This window comes from Seriola aureovittata, chromosome 16 (genome assembly GCF_021018895.1).
Source record: "Seriola aureovittata isolate HTS-2021-v1 ecotype China chromosome 16, ASM2101889v1, whole genome shotgun sequence".
NCBI lineage: Eukaryota > Metazoa > Chordata > Actinopteri > Carangiformes > Carangidae > Seriola > Seriola aureovittata.
The window spans coordinates 9,598,823-9,617,476 of record NC_079379.1 but is presented as its reverse complement, the minus strand read 5'-3'; the positions used below and the strand labels follow the sequence as shown (position 1 = coordinate 9,617,476).

Sequence of the window (18,654 nt, the reverse complement as noted above, 5' to 3'; positions counted from 1 at the left end):
GCTGCACTGGGCACAAGCAGAGATGAGATGAAATGAAAGGAAGAGGTCTCACTCTGCCAATGTTTCTGTACATAAAATATTTCCTAGTCATTCCACCACTGTTAATTTTCAAAAAATAAAATAGAGAAGGGTTTTGCACTAAAAAGGTTGTAATTGTGGGAGATATCTACTTAATCTGACTAATACTGGAGGCTGTCTTAACTTAAACATTTTCATACGTTTTTACTTAGGAGGGCATTGGACTCTTCTGTCATCACTTGCATTGGGAGCATGTTAGTATTGGATCAGTATGAACTGGAGGGATGAATGCAGCAATCAAACCAAGTTTCATATGGACACATCACAATGCTCAGAAAGGGGCCACTCTCCAACATGAGTAGTTTTACTTTTGATACTGTAAGTACATCTCTCTGGTACTGCTTATGCACCTTTACTCAGGAGGAATTTTGATTGCAGGATTTGCAGATTATTTTTTCTCTACTCTACTTTTATTTAAATAAAGTACTTTCTCCACCACTGTTGAGCAACTATCCTTTGGTTCTTCGCTCCTGCTTTGTAGCCGGTTATATGATTATATCACGAGTGATTCCTCTTGCTAATAAACAATCTTTGACAGGCTGTGCAGGTGCGCATCCCTCAACAGGTGCGTTTGTGTCGTCACTGCCTAGTTACATCTGCCAGGAAGAGAAAGATTTCCTCACTTAGTTACCATGTTCAGTCAGACGCGGAGCTCGTTTTAAATGCGATTTTAGGGGTTTGTTTGTGAAGTTTTTACGTTAACTGTTGGAAAAGGAGGTCGTGTTTTAGAAAAAGAAGGAGAAAAAAAGTGGAGGTGAAGGCGGAAATGGGAAAAAAACAGGAGACAAATCCGAACTCCGAGTACGGTGAGTTGACATCACCCGTTAAATTCGGTTTCCCTCAGTGGACCCGCGCTCTGATGGTGAACGATAACAACACATCTAGCAAACAAACCAACTTTTAACAACTTTTGGTTCACTTAATTGTCATGTCTCATACTGGGTTCTCCCCAAATTTTGGGTTGCAAGAAAAGTTTGTAATTAAGATGAAATGACTTTCATGATTAACGTATTACTTTGACGTGCATGGTGTTGGCTAACAGCAATTTAACAGCAGAGCATTTCATAAATTTCGTATGTAGGCTAATGGGCAAATCTAGTGTGTTTGTTTGGTCGAAAGTTAAACTCCGCTACTGTGGTTAATGTTACAGCAGCCTAAATGAGTAAAATGTGACCTTCAAGGAAGAAATCTTTCACTAAGTCTAAAGGTGTGGCAACATCATTTAACATGGTTTAATGATTTACAAACAGCTTAGTTATCAAATGATGTTACAATTATAGGTGGGTCAAAACATCCGAGATACTTGACCTAAAAAGGAAATGCTTGGAATAAACAGACAGTTTGTTGTTGGATACAAATTAATCTCAGGAAGTTAAAAATACAACAAATATTGTAAAATATGTGGTTTCCAACTTGGGGATCGAGACCCCACAGTGGGTCGCAAGATACATTTCTTCTTAAAATATAAGATACTTTTACTTATTCAGGGTTCTAAAAAATAAGACAAATCTGGGAAGGAAAAAAACACTGATTAATTACCAAAGTTAGGCCATAACTTGTGATGAGGGGTCACAAATCAGAAAAATCAGGAACCACTGCTTTAAATTAACCACTTTACTGTGCAGGCTAAAATAATTATACAATAAAAAACACCTGGTTGTGGCAGCCAGCTAGACATAATCACTATCTCGTAGACAGAGAGACTGCATCTGTTTTGGTGATTGGAATCACCTGCCAAGTTGTTTTTCTTGGTAAGAGGACAATTAAAGTATGTACTTTTTTAGCTATACAGAAAATGAACTGCTGATTTATTCACAGAATTTTAATGTTAGATTAGACAGGAAGATTGCATACCGTTATTGATTTTATCTAAAACAAGATACTAAAACAAGACAGTGACAGTGATAGAAGATGATAAAGGTTGATTTTGAGCTATTTTGATATTGATTCATCGTTTTTAGTAACTTTTTTTTGGAAAATATGTCAATTTTGTTTTGGTTTTTGGCTTCTCAGATGTGAATATTTCTAGTTTCTGTTTTCTCTAATAGTAATAATATGTTTGGGTTATAAACATTTGAAGATGTCACCAAGCTGTCCAACCAACAGCATGTGAAAAGTAAATTTTGAAAGGTATTCATTTTACAATCACACAAAACCAGCAGGGAATCCTCATTTGATCACCACTATAGTTGTTGTCATTAGTTCTGTCAATCAGCTAATCAGCTGTAATATTGCCTCTGCAGCCATGGTTATATGAATGGCTGGTGCTGTGCTATTTTTCTGCCATGTGTACAGCACAGTCTGTTTACTGTCAGTGGTATTTGATGCATCAATGGAGTCACAAGTCTATTGACAGTCTGGGAGGTTTTGCAAAGCTACAACAAGCAAACCCTCCCTGGAAGTAAATATCCAATTGGATTTCATGCCTCCTCAAATAACTTATAATAACACCAGAGAACAGGGTGATGACAGGAGAGCTGATCACAAGTGTCTGAGCTGACAGTTCACTAATCGCGGCCCAACTGTGACAACTGAACCTCTGTTTTATGTAAGTTCATGTTCCCCTGAAACAAATCTCCATGTTTACTATTGTTCTGTTTACCTCTCTACTGTTGTGCCAGCTGTCATGAGGAAGTAGAAAGACTTTTGAAAAATAACGAGGCTTCCTGATTCATTACCATAAGAGAGGTTTGGTCATTGTGTTGTAAAATATGTCAGGGTTAATTGTGTTTGTTACACATTAAGAACACACAGCTTTTCATTATGTGTGTGTGTGTAGACTCTTAGTGTGAGGAATTGAGTGAGGTTGTGGTTGTTGCTGCAAATCATTGACCACAACATTAGTTAAAGCTGCTTGAGGCAACAGGGGAAAAGTTGATTTTAAAAGACAAGCTAGTTAATATGGCTAATGTATAAAGCAAGTGTGAACAGTGCTGTATAGCTGTTTTTGAAAGAGGTTTAAAGTTAATCAATCATAAACAATATTTAATCTATAAAATGTTTATATTTGGTTGAAAAGTGGTGGCCATCTTACTGACTAAATGAACACTCTCTATAGCTGAAACAGTTAATTGATTTGTTGTTTGACAGAAAATGGATCAGTATTTGGTGAACAAGTAGCTGTCAATAATTAGCCATCAGATGTTGAAAAAAAATACCAAACACTTCCAGGTTCTTGCTTCTCAAATGTGAGGATTTGATCCTCACAGTCATATGTGCTAATAAGCTAAATCTTTAAGTTTTGTGGCTTTTGGTTTGACATTTTACACATTACATGATGTATAATTGTATAATAATTGTTCGATAGACAATGAAAATAGTTAGTCAGTTAGTACTTAGCTAATTAGTTTATTAGTTGCACCCCTACCTTCCATGTTATCTTTGAAGGTTTATAACAATAAGAAATCCTTTCCGCTGCGGTCATGGCTATTGACATGTTTGAACATAAATGTCGTCAGGAGTCACAAAACAGTTTCAAGAATCAAATCAATCACCCTTTAAATGGAAGTCTGTAAGTTGTAATTTTGACTCTTTTTCTTTCTAGTCCTCTGTGTATAGTTAGGGGTACTCATTAACCAGGTTGTCATTTTTTACAGACAGATAGGTTAGGGTGAGGTTTGTCCATAAACACAGTCCGCACAATTTTCATTCAGATTACTTGTCCTTTCAGTCAAATGACCTGTTACTCTGACAAACAAAAAAAAATCTAATTAGAGAGCCATTCCCTCTGCGTCACTCCTCTTCAGCCAAGGTCATCAGATGACCCTCACAAACATCGACTAGTTGGATTTTTACAAATCCCCTTTTCTTTAAGCTTTTTACGAGAGCATAGATACAGAGGAGTCTTTTATGTGTGTAGCACAGTGAACAGTTTTCCATGTTGTCATTCAGTCTGAACACAGCAGTATCCTAGCAGAACTGAAATCTGACACTGGTGGCATTACATGAGGCCGATGAACAGGTTCCTTTGCTGAGAATATTTTATATCACAACTTGAGTCATTTTCTTAGTGTTCCACAAATGAAGGTTTAGGAAACAGCTGGTGAGAAGTGTAATTTGATATGTGTGTTTTCTTGTGAGGTTCTCCATTGGTATTCACACACCTGTTATAGATGCATATGATAAGTATCAGTTATTACTTTATCATATTATTTTGTCGAAAGTAGAGATCACCTCACTTACTCCACACGCCACTTCTATTGTTTTTACTGTACCAGTGCTCTATGGAAGTAGTTTCTAATATTTTCTTGAGCTTGGTAAAAGAAATAGAATGTGTGTGTTCAGTTTTTTGGTGTAACATTTATTTATCAGACTGAATCTGGGACTGTGCCAGTCTTGGTGCCGAATAAATAGCTACTGACTTGCTGCATCCTGTTTGAAGATTTGCATCCTACTCAGAAGTCCTGATGTGAGAGTCTGCTGGCAGTGTTGACACAGTCTCCATTTGCTCCTATTCAAATTACAGCCAGTGGAGATAGCTTTGCTTGAGCTTCAATGAGAAATGATTATCATTAGTGAGCTGCTTGGCAACATTTACATCCCAGGGGACCAATCAAATGAACATTTGACAGATGGGAATCTGACAAATAAATATAACAGCTAACACCTGCAGGCTTTTCATCAGATTGCACTGAGGAGCCATTAGGCCAGTCAGACTCATCCTCACAAAACTTCTACCACCATTAGTTTACATTAAGGAGTGGATTTATTGCCCATTATTACAATATTATACCACTAAATATATTTTAGAAACAGTATTATTAGTCAAGGAATTTTCCATCTTTTAACCACTCATTTTAAAGTACATTAATGTGACAGATTTACAATAAGTGCATTCAAACCAAGCTCCACAGAAACAAGAGAGTTGTTAATCAAAACGTGTGTGGATGTGGATTAGAAAGACTAACTATTGTTTGTTTTGTTTTTATTGATATCCTATAAGGATGATGCTCCAAGCAGCCTGTTGTGTTTTTCCTGCCTGACAGGATAATGCAGTGGAGACTGGTTGAGCCTCATATATGTGATTCTCACCATAGGAATGTTTTCAGTTTGGGATGTTCTCAAACAAGTTTTCCGGTTGTCCATTTGCCCCTTAAAATAGGTGAAATGTCTGTGACTCCTCCTCTTCTGAAAGCTGTACTTTGAATTCAAATTTCATACAAATAACCCTGAGGTACTAGGTGTAATGCTGCCCCTCAACTCACATTCCTGTTCTCTTTACTCTCTCCACTGTGATTGCATGTAAAGTAACTAACATGAACTAACTTCTCTTTAGTTAGTATGGAAGAGACTTGTTGTGTGAGATAAAAGACACCTACTGGATTTCATTGTTTGTTGGTAGGATTGCAGTCTTTCTCTCTGTTCCAGGAAACAACACTGAGACCTTTCCTTCCTGTAATATACTCACCTCTGTCATAGTAATTATATAGTAAAGCTCATGTGAGCAGCCAACCCATAAAGTTATAAGATTCCTTCTCTAATCTAACACTTTTTTGTCATTCAGTTGAACTGTAATTCATTAACTCAAATAAGAGGACACAACAAGACTGCTTATTGCTTAGAAACAGCAGCACCCTGTCTTTTAGGGACGCGTAGGCACACACAAATGAACACTGTCTAAAGGAAGCACTCATCAAAATTTAAATAGTTGGTACAGTCCGTACAGTCTTTGTATGCACAGCACCTTCCCCATGTTTCTGCTTTTACAGTACACAGATTTAATCAACAAGGCATTTCCTTGATTTGGAGTTGCAGGAAAAGTAGGTCCCAAGACAAAGCCAGGTATTAAATAATGTGTCCTTGATAATACGTCTGAAAACGCAAACAAGGAAATTGCTTAATGTTACATGACGCACCATTCGTCAGTAAAGGTCATTGTATGGGTGACATTAAAAGCCATTTGTAAGACTGAATAAACTTTTTTTTTTTTTTTTTCCCAGGAGAACCTGCTCAGTTTGACCCAACCTTCAATGGACCCATTAAGAAAAGGTGAATCTGTCTCACTGGCTAATGGCTAGTTGGTTGAGCCCACCAGCTAGTCTTCTTTAATCTCCCAAATCCTCAGTGTAGCTGTGGGGTTTCTGATGTGCTCTGTGAGTCTTTGTGTTTGCAAAGCTGACATTGCGTTTGCTGTGTTTCTGTTGACTGCTGGAATCACATTTGTCACCCCAAGGCAAACTTCAATGCAAAGCTCAACCAACTCACTTCCACTTGTTGCTGTCTCTCTTTTCTTTCATCAGAGGATGCACTGATATAATCTGCTGTATCCTGTTTATGGCAGTTATCCTCGGCTACATAGCAGTCGGGATTTTAGGTGAGAGTAACCTGCCAACATCAACACAGGACTTTGAATCTTTCTCATGATCAGCTATTGTTTTCACGTTCTTGTCTCTGAGCCCTTCTTATTTGTTCCACTAGTTACATCTGCAATGTAATGTTCTTATGTTTACTTCTATCACTTTTTCGTTTCTTCACTCTCTCTCTCTTTCCTCTGCTGCCTGTTATAAAGGGACGCTTTCTTGCCCAGAGTCAGATGAGAGAATCCATACCACTGTCATGTCTATCCATTCAGTATGAAGCTATGTCTAGCAGTTGGTTAGCTTAGCTTAGCTTAGCACAGCTAGCCTGGCCTGGCCTGGTTCTGTCCAACGGTATGAAAATGCTGTAACTTTTAAAGCTTGCTAATTTGCACACTATTAAAAAATTGTATGGGACTATAACTTGGTCAGGAGCAGTGACTTCCTGGATGGTGATGACAAGACTCCAGGAAGTATCGCTTTGGGGTTTCTTTGCACTGATTAAACAAAGGAGATATAACATGTTCATTTGTGAGCTTTAGGTGGGATTCAGACTGAAAACAGCCCTGTGTTAAAGGTGCAAGGAACTGCATTAGTAACTAACTAACTAAATACAGTCCAGGAAATCCTCAACTATTTTATCTTTTGTCACAACCACTGCTAGGTAAACATTGAGAGTAATCCATCAAGAATGTGGTCTTATGTGTATGTGATTGGCCAGTACAGCTTCTTGCTGGACAATGTTGATTTGTATTGCAGCAAAAGTTGACAGATGCTCAAATTTCATGCCGGACAACCCTGCGTTGTATTGGCAGAGCCCTCTGTCTTGGCACCCCCACTGTGGCCCCGGACAGGCTGGATTCTGATGAATGAGAGTTGGGCAGAGCCAGGTCTTAGAGGGGCTGGAAGGCAGATTTGGTTACCAATGGACTAAACCAGGCTGTCTCCCCTCAATCCAAGTCTTCTTGCTAAAATAAGCTAACCAGCTTTTGGTTGTAGCTTCATGTTTACTGTACAGAAATTAGTGAATGGAAGATTACCGTACCAGAAAACCTGTATATAAAGTCTCAGCAGATGATCAAAATAACACTAGAGTAGCAGAACAGATTTCAGTGACTTGTTGTATACTCAAGAAACGGACTTGCAAAGCAGCCAAGCACAACTCACAGAGTTTCACAATAAGGCTGCTCCATCAAAACCTCAAACAGAGCTGGTCTGTGTGTTCCTTCGACCTTACACTATGACTCACTCAATCCCTCCATTGCTTGTCAGTCACTACCTCAAATCCCTCAGTTTAATATTGTTTGTATGTTATATTCACTCCCTTTGTAGTGCTATTCCACTATTTCTGTATACCTTACATACACAGCTTCAGCTTGCGATTATTTAGTGCAGTTAATGTTTATTTTTAAAAGTTTGCAACTATTTTCTCACCTGCCCTTCTCTGAATCTATCTGCAATTCTCCAATCACTATACTTTGGGGGGGGAAAGTGTCAATTTTACACATTAAGTAAATCACAGGTTCCAAAAAAGTTTCTTAAATTTTGTCTTTAATTGATTTAATCATTTATCACTGTGTATGGTGTTCAAATAGGTTTCTATTGCCATGTCATCAAAATCATTCCAACACTCGGCACCCCTGCCCTTATCTAGAGTCAACAGAGAGGCCTGATAGGCGATGCAGTCACCTCGTGTGTCAGTGGCTGAGTGTGTCTGAAATTATCAGCCATTTCCTCCATTGGAGGTAGTTCAAAACCACTGGTTGCTGTGGTTAAGAGGAGAAATCTACTGGCCATTGCTGAAACAGTAGGGACTGGATTATTCCTCATTAACAAAATATTATGCTGATAAATTATATGTGGAAGGAGTGGATAAATTAGCTTGTCCATTACAAGACATTTTGCATTATATTACATTAATTTGTTGCATGTGTCCACAGCAACTTACAATACGAGTAAACAAACCAAATTACATAGAAACGAGAGATGTTGTCAAACTTTAAGGTGCCACCTGTCAGATAGACTTTTTGTGCCCTCCTGTGGTTGGAATGAGATGTTGTTATTTTAATTTGTGAAGTTCCAGTAATATACCAAAATATTTCATCTGAATAGGTTTTAGCTATATTGACAAAGCAGATGTTTTTATCACATACTTATTTTGACAAGTGTCAACAAAAATGTTAATTTGCATCACGATATGCATATTAGACTAGTTAAATCTTTGGATATCATGTTGATTAAGTATAGTAATAAAAAATTTACTGTTGTAAAATGCTAATATATAATCACATTAGAAAAATGATAGAATTAAATGAAATACGTGAGATGAAAATAAAATACAAATAGACAAAAACAATGATAGACCAGAAATACATACATATAGTTCTGCTAAAGAAGTAATATGTTCGTACGTACAAATGAAATAAAGGTGCAGTTTTTGTGCTCAGTAAAAACATGCCCTCGTGCAGAAGTCTGTCAGTGCCAAACAGAAGTAACTAAATGGAGTGTGACTAATTTTTCATTATCTTTTACGTCATTGGCTTTTATTCTGTTCTTCTTATCTCCATCTCTGTTTTTTTCTTATCAGCTTGGCTCTATGGTGATCCGCGGCATGTTCTTTATCCCAGAAACTCAACTGGATGGTTCTGTGGCACTGGACCAAATAAGTAATTTCTTTCTTGTTGTTTCATTTTTTTAACATGTATTGCATATAATAAATACGGCATTGAATGATAAAAACTCTTTCTTTCTGTCTTCCCTCTTTCAGAAACAGACCGAATTTGTTGTACTTTAACATCCTCAAATGTGCCACATCTATTAATGTTATGGCATCTGCTCTTAATGGTTTACAGTGTCCAACCACACAGGTACAGGATTTTATTTTTAATTTTGCTGAACATTGTACTTTTCCCAGTGTGGCAGAAATTGTTATCTTTTTTTCACTACCCTCAGGTGTGCGTGGAAAAATGTCCTTCTACATTCTGGGGTGTCGGGTCATATTTTCCAGGCTCTAAACCAGCAGATACTTTCAATCAAAGCCTCTGTGTGCCATCCATAGACCTGGCAAATACTGATCTGGTAATTTTCATTATGCTGCCATTTGTGTGTTTAAGTGCCTAAAGCTGAATCAGTTTGTCTTTATTCCAGCCAGTAAAACTAACCTGGTACCTTCTCCAATCACATGTGAAATCTTTTCCAGACTGTTCAACAAATCGTGGACAAGGAGCTGTGTCCTTTCTTCCACGTCCCTACGATCTCTGGTAAGTGGAATTGCTCATACGCACTGAATTGTATTTATTTTCATTTCGGTCTATGTTGGTTCTGTAGTAAAGGCTGGTTATGAGTTTAATGCAGCTGCTTATTTAAGATTAGTGTGGGTTCAACTGCTGATAAACAGGATCTGAACCACTGCTTTTTGTGTATTTACATGTATATTCAATGGACGGCTTGTGATGCAAAGTAAATTAGGAATCCAGAGATAAATTATAATTGTATCAATTTCAAGCTAATTTGATTTGATTCTTTTTTCTGATCTTAGTGCTGGGAAGATGTTTGCCTGATATCACAGCGCTGGGGGACCCTTCATACTTCTCCAACATTCAAGATTTATCCTCCTCAGCCAACGACACCATCAACATCATCAAGTATGGCACTGGGTAAGCTACAGTGGATTCAGACCTCATCATTATATTGATTTTTAAACCCATAACTTTTGCTCTTCCAGATATACAAAACATACACACACATTTTAATAACCCTGTTTGTTTCTCCTCTTCATCACCAGCACAGAGTCATTGGATGAGTGAGTTATTGTGTTGACTCATACTTTAGCAGCTGATTGTAGTCGCTGTTGTATCTGTGTATAACTCAGTTAAACACAGTGGCCTGCGATGTCGGACTTGCAGTGTTGGAGCATTAATGTGTAGTTTTCTTAGAATCTGCAGGATAAACTTATTTTTCTCTCTCTCTCTCTCTCTCTCTCTGTCTGGGGTTATGTAATTCAGCTCTGCCTTGCTTTATTTGTGTGTCATTAGAAATGTAGTGGAGAGAAAGTTATTTCTTAAAGACCAAAATTCCTATAGTAGTTGCTGTTTAGTGTTTGATGATCATTGAAACTAGTATTTGACTCATCTTTTCTTTAACACTACATTACTTTTAGTAACTTCCAACAGGCTTAATTTTTTATATGGAATCTGCTGCCATTGTTTGTTTGTTTGTTTGTTTTATAAACATATTCTTAAGTGCATTTGTTTTACCTGACCCTTTGCTTTTCACTTCTACTGTTTGAAAGGAGAACTATCACTAACACAGGTTGTCTCTGCTTTCGTCTCTCATTAGGGACATTGTGAATGGCTTCAATGCCAGAGATATTGGTGTCCGAATCTTTGAGGATTTTGCGTCATCATGGCCGTGGATCCTCCTGTGAGTTGCCCTTGCAGAACTATACCTCACACTGCCACCTACTGGCAAACATACAGATATAAAAAATTAGGGGATTGTATTGAATATAGAGTTGAGCTACTGGTTTTATCATGAAGTGGGGACAACATATTTCTTGGTCACAGGTTACTATGTTCTTTTTATTTTACAGTACAGTAACCTTTTGTATGTGGCATATGGCCAACGCTTTGATCCAATATAATACTCTTCATCCTTCATTAAACATTCATTTCTGTTTTTTATATTTCATCTTATTTATTAACACACTCCTTTTGTGTTTTCTTCATAACTTGTCCCTCCCCATCCTGTCCATCTATCCTCTCTCAGTGGTCTGCTAATAGCCATGGTGGTCAGTATGCTGTTCCTGTTGCTGCTGAGATTCACTGCTCCAGTCATGGTGTGGGTGCTCATCATAGGAGTCCTGGGTGCTGGGGCATACGGTAAACTAAGGCAAACAGTGTTTTCCAAATGTAGAATTTTTATAGTTGTAATCTTACACACTGGATAAATAAATGTCCCTATTAGAAATTTGGTCATGAAAGCAATGCTGTTTTACAGCCACATTTCACATCACCACAAATGATTTCTGTCAGTGCTGAGCAAAATAATGTTGATATGATACCTGCCTAGGTGAATATAGACAGAGAAGATTCAGGCCAGTTTCCTCTTATGTTGCTGGTCCTTTGTTTAACTAGGCTTATTAACAGGTGGACATTAATAATTTAGGGTATTTAGTTTTTTTTAAGTCAGGAATTTTTGTAGAAGCCTCTGAGTTGTTGGATTGTTTCTCTTGCAGGGATATGGCACTGCTACTGGGAGTATGATAACCACAAGAAAAACTCTGCTACCATCACTGACATTGGTTTCACCACCAACTTCAACGTTTACCTGCAAGTCCAAGAGACCTGGCTGGCATTCTGTGAGTTTGATTAAAATGCTTTCAATCCAGTTTGACTTAATGTGCACAACTCATGTGCTATTTTAGCATCATTTTTGTTGTTTATGCATTAATTAAAAAGATCAGTACAATGAAAGACAAGGTATATATCTATAGTAGAAATTAAAGTCATGCATGTTTTTTCATCTTTTTCAGTGCACGGACAAATTACAGTATACAGCAAAAACACAGAAAGGAGAGAAAGAGAGAAATAAATGTATAAATTATTGAAATAGAGCAAAGATGCTGTATCTGTAATGTTTCCACATTGAGGCCTAATACCAGGGTATAGTAGTTGTTAGTGTATGGAGTAGGTTGTGTCTGCATTGTTGATATCGGAAGAGCAGGAAGATGTACCTGGGTGTGTGTGTGTGTGTGTGTGTGTGTGTGTGTACGTACAATGTGTAGTGGGTGTATAAACTGTAGGGGGATGCATCAGAGCCTTTGGAGCTTTTTTTTCCATCTTTTTTTGATCACTTTCTTATTCTCCTCCTCCTCTCCTCCTCTTCAGTGATAATCATTTCTGTGGCAGAGGCGATCATCCTCCTGACCCTCATCTTCCTGCGGACCAGAATCCTCATAGCCATCGCACTCATCCAGGAGTCCAGCAAGTGAGTTATGATATTAAAATAGAAGCACCATCCACACGGTTTTCTTATTTCTAATTAATCTAATCTTAATTTATATGTCCTTAATCCCTAAAGGAAATCGATTGAAGGATTTTCTAGGTTATTATGTTAAGATGAATCAACAATAATAATAATCAGCATTGCCATTTCTTGAAAACCAGTGTTATTATCACGACTGTACCATCGGATTGGTTTGTATCTTACTGTGAAGATGCCATATGGCCTCAGCACAACCTCATGATAAGTGTGTTGATATTTCACAGGGCAATCAGTCACATGATGTCTGCTATGCTGTACCCTCTGATCACCTTTGTCCTCCTGCTGGTGTGTGTTGCTTACTGGGGTGCCACTGCCTTGTATCCTTTTAATTTGATGTACAGTATGTGTGTATACATTCATAGGCAGACTGTTAATAGCACACTATTCAATCACTTCTATCGTCAGTTCTTCTCTTAAACTAATGTGTATAGATACTTAGCCACTTCAGGAGGTCCAATCTACAGAGTGGTAGCTCTCAACTCCACAATGAGCGGTTGTAGTAGTATCAATGGCACGATGGACTGTGACCCTCAGGTGAGTGGACAGAACGTGAGGATAAAACAGATTCGACTTGACACATTTTCTGCTTTTATTGAATTAGCTGGTAGAAGGAATTTACTGTGAGCTGTCAGTACACAACTATAGTTTAGTAACACTAGAGGCTTCCTCTTGTAAATGAATTAATAGCCACCAAAGCCTTGGTTTGACTGTCCAGTCACTGTAATCTAGAAGTGACGAGTAGGATTAAAGTAATACTGTAGAAACGCTCTGTAAACACACTTTCATCCACCATCACTGTTAACTGTTTTGTCCTGCACTCATTCATTTTTCTATCACCTCCTCTCAGAACTTCACCTCATCAGATTACCCAGGATGCCCCTCAGCCAGCTGCATCTTTATCAAATACAACGACGAGGGTCTCTTCCAGAGGAACCTCTTCAATCTGCAGATCTACAACGCGGTGGCTTTTCTCTGGTGTGCCAACTTTGTCATTGCTCTGGGGCAGTGTACGCTGGCAGGGGCCTTTGCCTCATACTACTGGGCCTTCACGAAACCAGATGATATCCCCATGTTCCCTGTGTATGGCGGCTTTATGCGTTCGCTCAGGTACGAGCTCCTGTCACATCGGTTAAATTCCTGCAAAAATGAATGTGTCAGCTGTATTGTCTAATTCTCCTAGTGACATGATTAGTATGGACACGCACAGGAGGTTAACACAGAGAATCTAAACTGCTTTGATAATTTATATGTGTGGGCTGCAGTGATATTTGCTTCTTGGATGATTTGCCAAAAAGCTGTCTGTGACACTAAACATACTTTGGGTGTTTTACAGCCTGTAGCCATTTAAATGTTTTACCTAAAAGTCATAAACTCTTTGATAATTCCAGTGGAGGTTAAATCACAGGACATGCTGGCTCACTGCAGTTCACTCTCTATCTACTAGAGGGCACATGAGACCTACACATCAGCCTGGAGAAGCAGACCTCAGCAGCTAAACAATACAGAGTGTAGCTGCTATGGTCTTTGTTTTTACAGACTGATCCGTGTTTCTTGATTTGATTTGTAGAGAGAGAAGAGAGCTTTCGATTGACTTGCTGCTATTGCATAATTTTGTGTAAATTATTAAAATTAAGTGATCTGCTGTTGATTTGCTAACTCTGTATTGTGACAGCATGATCTGTCGCCATGAATCAACATGCTATTTTATAATTTATTCTTCTGTAAGTTACATTCTCATATCACCAATGACACATTATATTTTTCTACATTTCAGGTACCATGTGGGCTCCCTGGCATTTGGTACTTTGATTCTGACCCTGGTGCAGATAGCAAGGGTCATTCTGGAGTACATTGACCACAAAACAAGAGGTAAGATTGACATACCCCATTTTAACTTTATCTCATTGTCATATTGCACATTTTTCATTTGTTTTTTCATATCACTGTAACTTGTGCTGAAGTGTAAATATGAAGTCTTAATCCTGGGATCTTATTCAAGTGAAGTTTAGTCAGTTCAGCCTTTAGTGATCAGTACTTCTGTACTTTGTTTATATCTCTGTCCTCATTTGTTTATCATTTCTTTGATTTTAAGTCCTGTGCTGTTTTTTTGTCGTTGCTGTTTGTGACTTTGTATCTGTGAAAGGTGCTATACAAATAAGCTTTACTTACATACTTAAATCTGTCAGATATATATGGCAGGACAGAGTAGAGTGGTTTTGACAAATGGATTGCAAACCACATGTGCACTTCTTTGGCTTTCGATCCATCCCCACTTTTTTCCTCTCCTGTTGCTGTACTGTACCTACAGTTCTACTTTACAAATGTGAAATTGTGTGCAGACTACCCACATGATGAAAGTCTTTTTTTTTTGTTGTTAGATCAGACAATGTTGGAAGTAAATAACAGGCTAATTGTACTTGTCTTGACTTCTTGTCCTCCAGAGGCGCAGAATCCAGTAGCACGTTTCATATTGTGCTGCATGAAGTGCTGCCTCTGGTGTCTGGAGAAGTTCATCAAATTTCTCAACAGGAACGCTTACATCATGGTGAACACAATTATATTATTATTCTATTTTTGGATCATCCTATTTTCATTTTATTGTAGCACGAGTAATGATGATCCTAAACCTAAGTACTATTACACAGGAAAAACATGACTTTATCTACTCGCTCCACTAAAATCTTACAAAGCAAAATGTAACAAACATGACACTTGATTTTACCACCATTATTAATTTATACCATGTTACTATCATTAAACTGTCACTTTTTCTTTTAAAATATAATGCATATTGTTTATGTCATGTAGATTTTTCTGAGACTAGATGATTTCTTCTTTACTTGACAGATTGCCATTTATGGGAAAAACTTCTGCGTCTCAGCCAAAAATGCTTTCATGCTGCTCATGAGAAATGTTGTAAGGTTTGTGCTGATATCATGTTTCCTATGCTAAAACAATTTGTTTTGTCACTACTGTAGGCCTCCACTGTCTGTGTAATGACCTGCCTATAGCATGAATATGCACTCAGTTTTAGAGAGGTGCCGATCCTATAGTGTGTTCATTTTGGAAGATGTAGTTTGTGATGTTGTTGCAATACAACACAGTTTGTAATGTAAGTGAGTGTTTCAGTTATTTGGCCTACCCTTACTGATATAAATGGGGTAACACTTGGCTGTTTAACACAATACAAATCAACAGCACCACAACATGCAGCCTCCAAAATGGTCATACACTTGAATCAACACCTCTCTAAAAAATGGGAAAATTATAACCTTCATGAAAGGAGGATTTAGTGCAGGACCGTTTGGTGTGCCTCATAAACTGCCAACTGGGTGTATTTGCATGTGTTTGAGAGACTCTGTGAACAGTTTCATGTTTCTCTGACTCTGACCGTGTGTCCCTTCAGGGTCGTCGTGCTCGATAAAGTGACAGATCTGCTCTTGTTCTTTGGGAAGCTCCTGGTGGTTGGAGGAGTGGGTAAGGATGACGGCAGGGCGTTAGAAAATTACAGAGGACTGTGTTAACCACAGAGCATGCTGTAAACTGTCAGCTTGGTTTGACCAACAGATACTTTTAAATGACGATACCAATATTTTTAGCCATGCTAGCCACATGACTCTATGGATGCCAGTGTTGGTCAGTCGTTCGGTCACTTGGTCCATTGGTCCTCCACTGTGGTCCAGACTGAAATATATCATCTGTATATAAACTGTTATATGGATTGTGATGAGGTCGTGTACAGACATTCATGGACCCTAGAGGATGAATCCTACTGACTTTGTTGACGCCTAAACCTTTCATCTAGCGCCATCATCATCATTTTTTTTAATTTTCATTTGTCCAGTATCTGCTTTGGTATGGTTTATGACCAGATACCTGCAAACCAAATCACATTCCCATGAGCCTCAGCTGTACTTTGTGTTTACTGCTAATTACCAAATGTTAGCATGCTAAGAAGCTAAACTAGGATAGTGATCATTGTAAACAATATACCTGCATTTAGCTCAAAGACATGCTGTGTCTACGTACAACCTCACAGAGCCACTAGCCCGAATTCGTTGATCATGTTTACACTGTGTTTGCAGCCCCCAGTTCATCATGTTTTAAATGCCACAGGTGTAAGAGTGAGAACTCTAATAATTACAAATATTAATAATTTGAATACAATAGAACAAGATGTGTGAAGCCCAGTTAGTGTTTACTGTAATGCATCAGGAAATAAGAGACACTGTAATTTCAATCTTTTTTTCCAGGTGTATTGTCCTTCTTCTTTTTCTCTGGACGAATTCCGCTACCAGGCAACACCTTCCGCTTCGAAACACTTAACTACTACTGGATGCCAATTATTGTAAGTCATAAATCCCATTTAGGTTCATTGGATGAACTGAAATATTTTCGGAATCATATCTTTGTCTTACATTGTTCTGTTTTCTTTTAGACTGTGGTGTTTGGTAGCTACCTCATAGCTCATGGGTTCTTCAGTGTGTACAACATGTGTGTAGACACACTCTTCCTCTGCTTCTGTGAGTACATTTTACCATATTTCATTTACACAGCAATACCAAGTAAAATAAGATTTAATTTACAGTAAAGCAGTCGTAACTACTGCAACATGGGAAACTGATATTTTTGAAGGAAAATATTTAGAAAATGTAAATAACCTTTAGTTAACAACATTTTAACATGTCAATGTCAAGCTAAGACGCTTAAAGGATCATTTTAAATAATACAACAACACACACACTCAGAAAACAAACACACATGGTCTGTTTCATCACTTGACCTGTCACACTGTGGCTCTCATTTTCACAGTGGAGGACTTGGAGCGTAATGATGGATCTCTACAGAAGCCGTATTTTATGTCCAAAAACCTCATGAAAATCCTCAATAAATCCAACAAGGCGAAGAAAAAAGGTAGAGGGGAGGACTGAAGATCTTTACCTCATGAAATCACATTAACACTATGTCACAGATTTTCAGGATCTTTGCTATTTGTAAATTCCGTTTTACCATTTTAACACTCCGTTTTCTTCTAAATATGTTTACCGGACCTGATTTGCTGATTTTGCACTTTTTAATTATTATTTTTTTTATTGTGCATGTGCATATGTTGTACATAAGAAAAGACTGGGCATGTGAAAGTTTTCATGTTTCGAGCTATCCTATGTTATATATTTCTGAAAATAATTCTTGACAATATTTTGCTAATAATATTTGTTTCTGTTCATGCAGCTGGTGTTCACACTGTTGTGGACATTTTAAACTGATTTATCAGGCATCACATAATCCAGTTAAACAGCTTTGAATGCCACTAAGATTTAGGCTTTAATGACAATCTTTTATAGAGTACTCTTAATATATAATGTCTTCAGATGTAAACAAAAAAAGTTCTTACTTATATATTTTACTTACTATTTGTAAAAAGGTTGTTTTATAAATAAAACATTTTCAATCATATTTGAAAAAGTGTAATAAAGTTGTAAATATGAGTGCACATGACCTAATTTTCTAATCTTTGCATTGCACATCTGATCTGAAGACTCTGAAGAGACACAACAAGCAGCTGTCTATGGCAAGCTAACCTGATTATTCATATTCCAGCAACTGTGTGAAATCCTCCCTCCATAATATATTTATCTACAGACAGGTTTGACTGATTTCTTTTGTCTTCCAGGACTCCACAGTTAAATGTCATGTCATGTGATCTTAAGACCTGCTCAAGCTGTAGTGCAGAAGACTGTTGACATGTTGAGTTACATGTAAACACACACGGTAACTTGTCAAGCCATTTGTGGGGATTGTAGCCACTAGCAGTAGTAATAAAGTACATTTACTCCAATACTACACTGAAGTACAGCTCTGAGGCATTCATACTTATGTATTTCTATTTTCTGCTACTTTATACCTCTACTTCACTGCAATTCAGAGGCAAATATATATTAAGGATTCTGAAATTGGACATTCTACATAAGTACTTGTACAACTTAAGTGTATTTTGATGCTTATACTTTTGTACTTCTATTTAAGTAAAAGTCCTGAGCACTTCTTTTACCACTGAACATGAGGGCTGCATCTAAGATTATTTTCATGATCATTTAAACTGGTCATTTTATTGATTAATCAATAAATTGTCTACAAAACATCAGACAACAGTGAAAAAATGTCCAAGTTCCTCTGAGCTTTCTGAGGTCTTCAAATATCTTGTTTTGTCCAGTCAAAAACCCAAATCTTTTAC

The 18,654-nt window shown here is 37.7% G+C and overlaps 1 protein-coding gene across 4 annotated transcripts; it reads left to right on the top strand.

Annotated features, from left to right (window-relative positions):
- The first annotated feature begins 661 nt into the window (after positions 1-661).
- slc44a4 (solute carrier family 44 member 4) lies at positions 662-17,918 on the top strand. Of its 4 annotated transcripts, XM_056400266.1 has the most exons (23): positions 663-884; positions 6,018-6,066; positions 6,318-6,391; positions 8,962-9,040; positions 9,142-9,241; positions 9,327-9,452; positions 9,574-9,634; positions 9,913-10,030; positions 10,159-10,176; positions 10,713-10,796; positions 11,142-11,254; positions 11,611-11,733; positions 12,263-12,362; positions 12,644-12,736; positions 12,851-12,953; positions 13,267-13,526; positions 14,194-14,288; positions 14,861-14,964; positions 15,267-15,340; positions 15,826-15,896; positions 16,673-16,767; positions 16,858-16,942; positions 17,232-17,918. In XM_056400266.1, the coding sequence occupies exons 1-23, from the start codon at positions 845-847 to the stop codon at positions 17,348-17,350; spliced, it is 2,184 nt and encodes a 727-aa protein (XP_056256241.1). In that variant the 5' UTR covers positions 663-844; the 3' UTR covers positions 17,351-17,918. The 4 variants fall into 4 exon arrangements, with proteins under 4 accessions (XP_056256244.1, XP_056256241.1, XP_056256243.1 ...); XM_056400269.1 differs by lacking the exon at positions 6,318-6,391 and having other exon boundaries at positions 662-884; XM_056400268.1 differs by lacking the exon at positions 10,159-10,176 and having other exon boundaries at positions 9,913-10,018.
- The last annotated feature ends 736 nt before the right edge of the window (positions 17,919-18,654 follow it).

Bases quoted from the DNA above. Each gene is read 5' to 3' on its own strand.
- slc44a4 (XM_056400266.1), top strand. From the start codon at position 845: ATGGGAAAAAAACAGGAGACAAATCCGAACTCCGAGTACG. The intron at 11,255-11,610 runs GTAAACTAAGGC...TTTCTCTTGCAG, and splicing joins CCTGGGTGCTGGGGCATACG to GGATATGGCACTGCTACTGG. The intron at 14,289-14,860 runs GTAAGATTGACA...CTTGTCCTCCAG, and splicing joins CATTGACCACAAAACAAGAG to AGGCGCAGAATCCAGTAGCA.